The sequence below is a fragment of the Lagopus leucura genome, unplaced genomic scaffold (genome assembly GCF_019238085.1).
Source record: "Lagopus leucura isolate 7727_CA_CO unplaced genomic scaffold, USGS_WTPT01 Super-Scaffold_100017, whole genome shotgun sequence".
In the NCBI taxonomy this organism is placed as follows: Eukaryota; Metazoa; Chordata; class Aves; order Galliformes; family Phasianidae; genus Lagopus; species Lagopus leucura.
The window spans coordinates 12465343-12477358 of NW_024962271.1; the positions used below are offsets into that span (position 1 = coordinate 12465343).

At 37.5% G+C, this 12016-nt stretch overlaps 1 protein-coding gene across 6 annotated transcripts in view; it reads left to right on the forward strand.

Moving 5' to 3' along the window:
• Nucleotides 1–12016, forward strand: part of CHD9 (chromodomain helicase DNA binding protein 9) — a 79088-nt gene that overhangs the window by 8806 nt on the left and 58266 nt on the right. For all 6 annotated transcript variants that reach the window (XM_042876902.1, XM_042876901.1, XM_042876904.1 and 3 more), the window contains exon 4: nucleotides 4005–5608. In XM_042876902.1, the coding sequence (XP_042732836.1) occupies nucleotides 4172–5608 (1437 nt within the window). In that variant the 5' untranslated portion in view covers nucleotides 4005–4171. The remainder of the gene's footprint in view (nucleotides 1–4004; nucleotides 5609–12016) is intronic.

Genomic DNA, 12016 nt, shown 5'->3' on the forward strand with positions numbered 1-12016 from the left:
CAGGGGCTACTTGCTTCAGAAGCAAGGAAGAGAGATATTAGAAGGGAGTTGTACGTATGTCTTTAAAAATAATAATAATAATTAGGTGTGTTCTCAGTCAAACAGTCTACCTGATCAAACTTTGTCTTAATTTTAGTGATAGCAGTGAGATGAAATGCAATGAAAATTGCAAATGAAATTTCTTCAATCCTTATATAGCTATAGATGCCACAGCACTATGGCACAAATGCTTAGTACTTTGAGTTAGATAATAAACCAGTTCATCTCAATGAACGTTCAAATGTTCTTTTTTATCTTCTACATTGCTTGAATTTGGAGGCAATTGTGCACTTCCTTTGTGCATTTTAATTTTAACATGCACATTGATCTTTAAAACTGTAATAGACTATCATTTATATTGGAGCAGCAGGAAATAATGGGAAGTAACTTTTGTATTTCATTTAGTTCTGCTTTTGAACACAGCAAAAACTTTAGTTGTAATTAAATCTGACAAGTAATGATAGTGTGAATGCCATTTATTTTTATTGTTGGGGAGGTAATGTCTCTATCATTTATGAATATTATTCAGAAGTGATCGGATTTTTGAGGTTTTTTTAAGGCATTATAGTGACTACCTCTTTTCATGCTGTATTCTACCTGCTAATAGATGGGCAAGTGGTAAAAGGCACAGGCATGTCATGCTCTTGTATATTACATAGAATTTAGCAAACAGTACTTCTTCAGTCTTTGACAGATCTCATTTGGAAGCAAATCTGCTGTACCTTGTTGCGTTGCATTCTAAAAAACAAAACAAAACCCAAATCAGTGTTTATACATACAATGCAAAACTCTTGCCCAATGTTGACTCTCTGTATTTACCTCTTCTATTTCTTCTGCATGTGATCCGGCTTTCTGTTATGATGTGCTTTTATGGCTTCAGTTTTAATCTCTTCTACTAACTAGTCCCTAGCTTCATTCTGCAATGGCTTTTACTGGCTAGCCATTATTTCAGCTTTTTAAGTGGAAAAGCGTGCTTTGGTTGAGACACTGAGTTGTAGAGTTGGCAGTTTGAAAATCTTATGTTTGAACTAGAGATGCTTTAAAATATGTGAAGATGAAGAACCTTGAAATGTTTCAGCTTGTCTGAGTAATACTGTTGATGTTTCCCATTAGCTGTTGTTCAGTTTTTGCCCAAAATCATCACGATTGATACAGAATTGAGAGGCTAAATACAAAAGATGCTTAAATACAAGTAGGAAGCATTGCTAGATGTCTCTGGGTTCCACAATGTTTAAAATGATAAAATAACATGTGCAACATCATGGAAAACTGAAAATGTACAAAATGTCCTGTAGTTGGTAATTATTGTTGAAGAACTTTATGCAGATAGGGGCAGTAACTTCTTAAATTGAAGTAGAAAGACCATACGCTTCTAATTGCTTTGTCACTTCGTACCTCTACTGTGATGCTCATTTTGTTTTCTATGATTTTCTGTTTTGTTTGGACCAGTAATAGGAAGTAATTCTTAGACATAAATGTTGTATAGGGATCTTACCAACTTTAAGCTGGATCAAGATTAATGTTAAATCAATGTAGTTGTAGAGAACTTAAATGTACAGTTCGTTTAGGTTCTAAAGCAAATTCTGGTTATGTGGGGGCACTAAAATGCTAAATGGTAGTTACAGAAAGAAATCAAGCTTGAGATTTAAGTTATTTTCCATGATGATGCGTTTTTGATGGGAAATAATTAGTTCTGACAAATCAAATTTTAGGGATGTTGATAGGTTTTGTTATGTTATATTCTGCCTCTTTTACCATAGTTTCCTTGGTTGAGTAAGTGTTCAAAACTAGTTTCCCTGTTCTGATTAAAATGTGACTGCAAGAGGAGCTTACCTTGAGTGGGAAGTGTTTGGAGACTGGTACTTTGAAATACTGTCTGTAATTGCATTGTTAAACTTGCAATTGTTAAGCCCACCAGATGAAAGTTTTCAAAATAGTTATTTCCTAGAATGCTCTTCTGCCAGCAGAAGCTTCCAGACTTCAGGTCAGTGACAGATCTGTTTGGGAAGGGGAAAGGCTGGGTGGAAGTGTGCTGAAGCATAGCTGTAGCTACCATCATTTTCTAAGTGAGACTGAAGATGGGAGGAGAAAAGCGCTTAAAGGAAGCATGTGAGAAAGGTTTCCATGTCAGAACGTTTCTCTTACATTGATTTGAATATGAGAAGATAGAAAATTTTTTTAAGGTAGGGTCAGAAAAATAATGTTCGTGTGTTAGTTTAATTCAGAAGTGTGCCACAATTTGCTTTCGTCTGCTTTTACAGTTTGCAAGCTAAGTGCTTAATGTTTGCAAATTCAAGAACGGCAAAGAGAAACAAAAATCGCAGTTGCTAAGTAAATTTGGAGGGCTTGTTTCTCCAAATTGCTGAAGTTTCCAGGCATGCTTTTCTTTGGGCTGAAGAGATACGATGTGTTTTAGGGATGTGGAAGTAAAAAGCTGGGGTAAAAGTACTTCTCTTACTGGGGAAAAAGAGCATGCTGGTAGCATGATTTATTTTTTTAACTTTGTAATAAAACATTATCTGGTACATAACGTTCATGCTAATTCATACTTTGATACATGTGCCTAATTTTGGTGTCGTTCAGTGTGATACAGGATCCATCTGTTCTCTTTCTGCACGGACCAGAAGTTTTATATACCTCATCCTAACTTATTAGCATAAGTTAGGTTTTATTTTGACCATGGTTGCAACACATTCAGTGGACTGAAAATAGAAGCTGGATGGATTTTCATCAGTTTGTCAAGGACTGTTTTATATTTCATAGGTTCAACAGGAATCTTATGCATAGGGAGAATACTTCAGATTTCCAAGGTGTCCATTTCTGCAGGATTTTGCTCACTTTTTTTCCTTGGAGAATAAATTAGTAAGGAATTGCAGTTGAAATAAAGGTGAATTTTAGCAGTTGCATTAGGAATTAAAAGGTGTGGCTTTTTTTTTTTTTTAATTTTTTTTTCTTATGGTAATTAGATAAGTGTATGGACAGGGTAAAGGAATGATTATTCTTTGAAGATGCTCATTTAAAATGACTGCTTCTCTATTCTAGATGTTTTCTAGTTATTTGGGGAGATAAATTAAAAGAGTTTCTGTTCAGACATTTCCTGTTCACTTTGATCACAATATAAATGGGCAGGGTTTTATAAGAAAAGTGGAAATAACCTTCCTTCTGTGCTCTCCTTTTCTGAAATCCTTGATTGGAAACTCTAATTGGTTGGTGATCAGTGATATTATAAATGAAAAAGCAAAACAACTGATGTTTCAAAATTAGGTAATAAGTGTTCCTGAGCTGAAATTAGTTCTATAACTATGTTTATCTTTGAATCGCTGTACTCATCGTCTTGCTTTTCCTTGAAATAAGATACAGAAAACAATCCTATTTAAGTGAGATGAAATACTGTTTGGTTTCAGAATCTTATTTAATGTAAGAACTGGAAGAAATGCAGCATCCCAGCTTTTCTGCTGAAGCTGGGGTAACTATTAGGAAGCGTAGTTTACTTCCTCTCAGGTTTCTTGTTTGAGCATAGTATACAAAATGTGCATAATTTTCCATGGTTTCTTTCTACAGCTGCTTAAGAGTGATACATGAGTGAAAAATGAATTTTATTTAGTGTTTTCTGAAAAACACATTAAAGCTACAATTTGGTAGCTTTAATGAAAGTGGCAAAGGGGAGTCTGAAATTGTGCTAAGAGAGCAAACTGGGAGATAAAACTGGAGCTAGTATATTTAAAACATCACAAGTTACACTAAATACGTAATGGTTAAAAACTGAAAGAGCTGTAGAGAGCATCAACTAACAGCAAGGATAACTCATAGATTTGCTTTAACTAAATTGCCAAATTATTAATGAAATATTGAAAATCCATTTGGTATTTTAAGGAGAGGCAACATGAGGAGAGTGTTCAGATGCAAAGCAATTATGTGTAATTGCCCTTTTTCTTTTTCTTTTTCTTTTTTTTACTCTCCCATAGGATGTTTTAAACACCTCAAGACGAGCGTTTCATCAGAAGCACTAACGGTTGCTGGCATGCCTTGGATAAGGTGGTGACTGCTGGATGTAATTTGTTTCTGTTTACTGCAGAGAGCCAAAACTGACTCCATTTGGAGTTGAGAGAAATAGCAGTACAGACCTATCAAGATGACTGATCCTATGATGGATTTTTTTGATGATGCCAACCTTTTCAGTGAGACCTTAGAAGGTTTGTCAGATGATGCCTTTGTTCAACCTGGACCTGTTTCGCTTGTTGATGAATTAAATTTAGGTGCAGAATTTGAACCTTTGCACATAGACTCATTGAATCATGTGCAGGATGCTCCGAATCAACAAAAGTTGAGTGACTTTGAACAGCTGAATCAGTACGATTCCCTGAAACTTCACCAAGTGAATCAGTCTTTTAATAGTTCAACAGACAACGTCTTATCACCACACTCTCAGTTCAACTGTTCACCAATTCATCCGCAAAACCAGACTAATGGGATGTTTCCAGATGTGGCCGATGGTAGTCCCATGTGGGGTCATCAAACTGCCACAACTGTTTCAAATCAAAATGGGTCCCCCTTTCACCAAGGACATTCTCAGTCTATGCAGCAAAACAAAAGCTTTGTAGCACACCATGACTTTGCCTTATTTCAGGCTAATGAACCACAGCATCAGTGTGCCTCGCTACGATCGCAACAAAGCAGGAACAACACGGGGCAAGATGCTCTGAGTCAGCCAAAAGACTTCTTGGAAGTTAACGTATCTACTTCTCACAGAGTCAGTGTTAACCACCCACCTCCAGTTTCTAATCCTACAACTTCACAGCAGCCTCTGTCTGTTCAGCCGTTTTCTCAAACTGCAAATGCTTCATTACATTTTTGTGGGAATCAAGAAGGAACTTTTGGTGGACAGTCCCCAACGATTACTCCATGTTCTGTCAATAACGGCCAACAATTTTCATCTCCTTATTCTTACTCTAATAACCACATTTCTCCTACCAGCCTTCTTCAGTCTACCACAGCTCTTTCTAGTAGCCAGCAGACACATCCAATCTCTGATTTCACTGGAAGCGATGCCTTTACATCTCAAACGGGGACCAAGCAAGACACAGCTGAGCACATGTTAAATGCTAATACACCTTTGAATTCAAATAGTTTTCAAATGTTGCATTCTTCGCATCCTCAGGGCAACTTTAGTAGTTCAAAACTCTCTCCTGTGAGTATTAGTTTTCCAGCTTCTGCTGGTTCTGCTTCTCAGATAAGCCATTTCACTGACCCTATTGAGAGCAACGGTTTTACATCTTTGGATGATAACTTACTTCATCAAGTTGACGCTCCAAACGAACCATTTACAGGACTTGACCCAGATGACCTCCTTCAGGAAGATCTGCTACCACAGTTTGATGATTCTGCGTTTGTTCAGGATAGCACAAGCCATGTTTTAGAGCATGACCTAGAAGACCACATAACCCCACATCCAGTAACACAGTCATCTGATATTGTTCGGGCACAGTCTCAAACTCAGATCCATCCCTGGCATTCTTCAGTTTCTAGTCAGCATCTGCAAGACAGAAGTCGTGTAACCTTCCAAGGACAGGTATGTAGGGGTTTTGGAGCATGGGAGTTTACCTGTCTGGTTTGATTGATCTCATATTGGAGCTTGTACCAAAGCAGAGTGATGAAATCTCAGAGCTTTTGGTGGTAATTGGCTCTGAGGAACTGCTAGTCTAGGAGAAGGCTGTTGCAAACCTGTTTTCTCTTCTGTTGTTTTCCTGCTGTTGTAGAAAACAAAATTTATATGACCTGAGATACTTATTCAGAGAAAATGAAGTCAGTCCTACTTACTTTTCTGAAGTACAGCAGAGAAAAGTGTTTTATGCTTCAGGAGCAAATACTATGACTTACTGTATTTTAAAGTACTCATAGCAAAGCATTTTTTAAGAGCTTTAATAAGACTTATTGGTGTGGCTGATTTCCTGCAGGGGTTGTACAGTTTTATTGTTCTATTGGTCCTTTGCTTGGTAACTTGGTGCTCGTGCTCATTAACTATAAAAATACTTTTTGTTTGCTTTCATGTGATTAGTAGTAATAGAAGAAACTATGCTTATTTTGTGTTCTTTTGGTTTTTTTTTTTGTTACTTCTGACTAAAAAATCTCCAGTTCTTCCATAGCATCCACATCTACTGCATGGAGAACATGAATGCTTAAGACTTGCCTTTTTTTGTTCTAATGGGGTACAAGAGAAATGAACTGTGGAGATGATGCTTTGCATGTTATCTGAAGGAAATTGAGATTGTATGAGCATTGAGGAGTTTAGAAAAGCAGTGCTTCAGTGACTTGAGTATTTGAAACACAGTTTTATTGATTTATTTTTGAAAGCTTTTTGTCATGAGAAAGAAGTGAATTTTCAAGTAGTTCCTATTGGTTAAAATACAAACATTACAATCATTTCTTTTAGCATACTGACTCTCATCTCCATCTGTATCACCTCGTGTTTTGTTGGAAGTGTGTACACAGTAATAAATAGAAATGTAGGCTGGTGTTTCTGGGTTGCTTTGCTCTGTTGGAAAGAAGAGGGCCCAATGTATTTCTCTGGTTCAGTAGGCTGCTGGTTCAGAACAGTTGCTGCTGATGTTCAGGAAGCAGGTAACTTTCAGTTTCTACTAGTGAAGCTTTTGTTGGTGTTGTGCTGGTATGTTGTTAATAAAATACGCATACAGCATATAGAATGATGTGGTAAGGTGTCCTCATGCCAGTGGTATCTAGCAGAGAGCAGTGTGATGGGATCTAGATGATGCTGCAAGGATGGCAGTGCCCAATGTCACTGCCATGGAGCTGGGCTCATCAGCCGTGGTGCTGTGGCACATGGGACTGTGGGGTGGGTGGGATGTGGAGTCCTGGAGAAGTGGGGGTGGTGAGAAATGCATGGGGACTGTTTGTGAGCAGCATGCAGGATACAAGTCAGGTAGTGAAAAGTGAGTCCAGTTAAACCTTCTGGTGCTACAGCTCTTGTGTTGCACACAGCACAGCAGTTTCAAGCCTGCATCAGCCTCACTGACATGGGTTCAGTGCATTGTTTGGTAAGTAGGAATAGAGCTCTGTGGCCTGTAGGGAGTGTTTAGTTATTCTGGGGATGTTGCTTTGTTTCTTTTAGTATTGGGAGAGCAAAGCGATTTCACAATTTGACTTGACTTTGTCCCTTCACTTTCCCTTTTACTTTTTTCTGGAACTTTGAAATGAAACCAACAGAAAACAGTTATAAAAGCTGCTCAGCTGTTCTTTATTACTGTTTGTTGATATGCAATAAGTTGTATGAGTTGGATTCTGACCTTAAGTTTATCTAATAGAACATATGTTCAGCGTTTCCTTCAGGAACTGGTCATGCATCAGTAGCTGTCAGACAATCTCAAGGCACGTAGGGAGGAGAGAAGCAAATAATATAGAAGCCTCTTTAAACCTGAAATCTACATCATGTGAATTAGTAATAGAGAAGTATAACAGCTACTGATGCTGCGTGTTTCAGGTGTCCTTTTCTTCTTGCAACTCCAGGAGGAATTTTGATTCCAGTTCTGATTTCTGTTGCTTCTTTGATAACTTTGTAGAATTTTGAGTTCGAGATCCATTTCTTTCAGCTTTTTTTTTTTTTTTTTTTTCTTACAAATGTGTGTAGTTAAACTAGAGAGGGGAAAAAGTGGTGTATGGGAGAACATGGATCTTAGTGAAGCTGGTTGTGTTTAGATCAGGAGTTAGGTAGGATGGGATTTTTTTTATTATTTTTTTTTTTTAGTATTTGTAGGAAGAAGTAAAGAAATATTTACCATTTAGCAATGCTTCGTACTGGATTTTCTATCCATAGAGGAAACAGTTACTGGGAGATTTGTTTTCCTCAGTTTTACTTTGATAATGATGGAGGTTTTTTGGACGATAACTTTCATTATATGAAATAGTTAATGAACTGTAGCAACCAGAATGGACCCAATGTTATTCAACCAAAGACGTTCGAATGCAGTTAGACTGAGATTATTAAAAATTGAGAGAAAATTGAGTATTTTCTGTTCTGCTATTTGAAAGGAAACACGTTTATCACAGTTCAACTTATAAAGCCACTCTTTCAATACAAATTAATTTCAAAACTAATGGCTCAGTGTAATGGTGTACAATTAAAAGCAATCTAAAATATCTTATGCTGCTGTTGCACTTTCTATGCCTGCTGTAATTAGATTATAATTGTAAATATATTGTTGCTCTTAATTTTACATCATGCATTTTTCATCATAGTCTGATTATGAGAACAAAGTGAAGTGGAGAAATACACAGGAGATTCATGTAGTCCTACCCTCGGCTAATACAAAGCTTCTGTTCTTTTTACCTCCACTTGAAACTGTTTTGCAGATAGTCTATTTGTTTTTCGTAAGTTTAAAGAAGGTGGCAGAACTACAGGCCTCAGTGTTCAGTTTAGAAGTAAAAGGAAGTTGGAACGGGGCGCAAATTGACCTGAGAGAACACTGCAACCATCTCACTGACTGTTATTTTGTAATAAGCTTTTTAATCTGCTCTAGATACATAAATGAAAGCAGAATAGTTGAAGTTGAGCTAACAAATAATATTCCATTAATAACTTCAAGTGCTATAGCACAAGGTGGCAGTCTCAACTTCTTTATTAGAGAATCTTTTTTTCCTTTTAATTGTGATTAAATGTTTGGCACCTAACTTGATATTTCAGTGTGTTCATGACCTCCAGCATTCCGCATCTGACTTCTGGTTTCTTTTAACACTGATTTGAAACCTGAAAGTGCTTTTTTGCTTGCAACTTCATGCTTTCCTGCTGCGTGTTTCAGAGCAACAGATGACACTGTTTTAGAAGAGAACTTGTGTTGCCCTTATTGAAACCTTAGAAACATTGGCAGCTCTGTACTTCTGAGCATATATGAGTATATGGAAGTGGATGATAAGCCTCACCAGGGAGCTCTGGCAACAGGTTCCTGTCCTGCCAAGTTTGTGTCCCGCAGCACATCACAGCCTCGCACCTCTGGCCGTTGGCAAGTGCCTCCTTTTTGTGTCACCTCTGACTTTTGTACAGGTATCCCTTACATCATTTCATTTATTGTTCTGCTGTTCATTGCTGTTGTATGCAAAATCTCGGATTGTGTCTTTTTTATGGAAGACGTGGAAAACAGTGATGTGTTTCTCAGGCAGTTATGGTACGCCCAGCACTCCAGTTAGTTGATAGGTGCTGTGATAGAGGTTGCACAGAAACTAAGGATATGGTATTTTTCAGAGTGTATGTCTTATATTCTATATAGTTCAAGTGAACTTGTAATGAGAAACATTTTCAAATACTTAGTGATTGGCCCATGTTGCTTTTCTGTGAGAAAGAATGGTTTTTCTGTGCATGGTTTCTAAGCGTTCTGCAAAACAAGATGGTAAAATTATGACACTGTTGTTTTCACTGCTTGTGAAGCAGTGGATGACAGTTTTCAGTTGGACTAAGCATAATAAAATCTGTGTCTCAAAATTTTTCCTACTTTACATTATTTGGAAACTGAAATCCGGACATCTGTTGCAGTCAAAGCATTTGTATTCGATGGGGTTTCTTTTAATCTTGAAATGTTTTCAGAAATGTAAAATAAAGTCCTTTCCTCCTCTAAAAAAGAGCCCTGAGCCCTCATCTCCTTCTGAAATGCTGTTGAGCCTATCTCATATCCATTGGATCTATACTATACTTGTTCCTTAATTATGGTTAGTTTTATGGAGGGCGTTGTCATGTTAACAAATTTAAATCTCCGTTTGAACTTGCCTTTCAAACATTTCTAGGAGTCATATCCTATGAGTTCATATCTGTCTGCAGTTTTGACCTTCCTTGCAGCTGGAGTAGCTTAGTAAGTTGTCTCTGCCAAAGTGAGGCAGCAAAATTCAGTTGTCGTCTCCCAGCACCTAACAGAAGCTTATCGTGCCTGGAAAAGTAACCAAAGTAATCCCTGACTTTGTTTTTGCCATCTTTTTCTGCTTTTTGCTTTTCCTCTTTTCCATGGTGCCCACGCATGTAGGAGGAAGTGAAAGTGGCAAAGCTGTGTCAAGTGTCTGCAGTTACCTCTGAGCTGAGCAGTGCAAAGCAAGCAGTCTTTCCAACTGGAACTGTATGGAATGTGCTTTCATTAGCAGTCTGTGGCTTTTTGCCAATGATGTATTCATCACTGAAGTTGGTGATTTTTTGCTAGCTTTTTAAGTGAACATGTATGAATCATTTTATTTTGTATATATTTTATCCAAGTTCTAGAGGAGCGTTTCTTACATTTTGTCATCTTAAAATGAAAAATTGCTTGGGATGCAGGAAAGGAAACATGTAATCATGAGATTAGTCTGTAACACACTTACTGATGAATATTTGTTACTATTTGTAATTTACACCTTTTTCATCTGCCTTGCTTTTCCTTGGGAATTGTGGCTCTATAATAAGGAAATTGATGGAATTTTAAAAACAGGGAAAATTACCAGGGTATTCACTTTACTATTTTGAAGACCTTATGAGTTTGTCAGTTATGAGTGTTTAATCATTCTTCTTGGTTTTGAATCCTTTTAATTATTAGTAGCACTTTGCTTAAGTCTCTCTGAACCCTCTGCAGTTGTTGGATACGTAGGCTGCCTGATTCTTTCTGTGTACTTCCTCTTGAAAAAGAAATTCTTGCTGTTGTAATGGTTGTTATAATTTAAGATATAATTTTTTCCTGTGCTAATTGAATGCTCATTAGATGACTGCAGTAATTGTCTTCAAAATGTGCCAAAAGAGAAAGCTTTCTGTAAAAGGCAGTTAACAGATGGATCAACATACAGGAGTAACCCCACAGATCTTGAGGTGAGACTGGTTGACAAAAATAAGTAAAATAAAGTTACTTAAATTGATAATGTAGAATAAGTATGAATATCTGAATACTTACTGTTTACAAATAGATGTCTTGTTAACATTGAAGACTGTGAAGCAGAGTAATGATATAACTGTGAAAGCTCAGAGTCTGGAAGTTGTACCTAATTACAGAGCAAGAAAGGAAAAACTTGTCTTCAGTTGTTTCCAGAAGACAGCAATCTGTTGAACTGAGGAACTGTTGAAGAGGCTGTTCAGTGTATGGTGAAAGTATAAAGGAAAAGGTAGAAAGGAGAAAAAGCTCCTGTTCTTCTGTCGTGTGTTAATGCATCTTCTGTGCTATGAACTGAACTGCAGCACTGATTGAGGTGCCGGGGAATTTTTTGCCTTTATTTTAGCCAGACCTAAGGGGTAAAAGTTCCTGATTCATTTTAGTGCTTCATGTACAACATTGTGTATTAGCAGTGATAGGGAGGGAAGGAGTGCTGAAATGGGAAGCTCGTTTTTTGGCAGTACAGCCCAAGTCATTGTATGCTGCAGTCACAAATGCCAAGTGGGTGTGAGTGGGCTCATGGTGGGACTTTCCATTGGTACCAGTGGTGAGTACTGATCCGTCCAGTGCTGTTATCTCAAATCTGAGTTGTTTTTTAATGGCTTCAGACACACCATTGCCTCCACAACTTCCAGAATTGCATTTCGTCTTGAGACAGTTTGTAGAAAAGTGATGTTCCATAGAGTGCTTGGAAATGGAAGCAGAACTTTTAAATGAGTTTATGAGTACTGTGGTTTTGAAGGCAAAGAATCTCAAGTACATTTGGAATTGATGTGGCTTTTGTCCAGATGTCAGTGTGTTTTGTGCACTCATGTTTTACAGTTTCTTTTGGCTGTAATGTTAATTCTAAACACATAAATCAGAACAGCTTCCAGTGCTTTGTCCACCCAGATGCCTTGTACGGCTGAGAGGTGTTCTTGTCTTGCTAGTTCCTCAAGGTACAAAATTTGCACGAGCCTCTGGCTGCATGGATTTCAAAGACTCTCGAGAGTGGATTGAATTTGGCAGCTCTTAAGGATGATGCATACAAGTGAGTCGATTTCTTGGGTGATGGAGCTGAGAAGTCATCTGTTGATTTGAATAATTTTGATAAA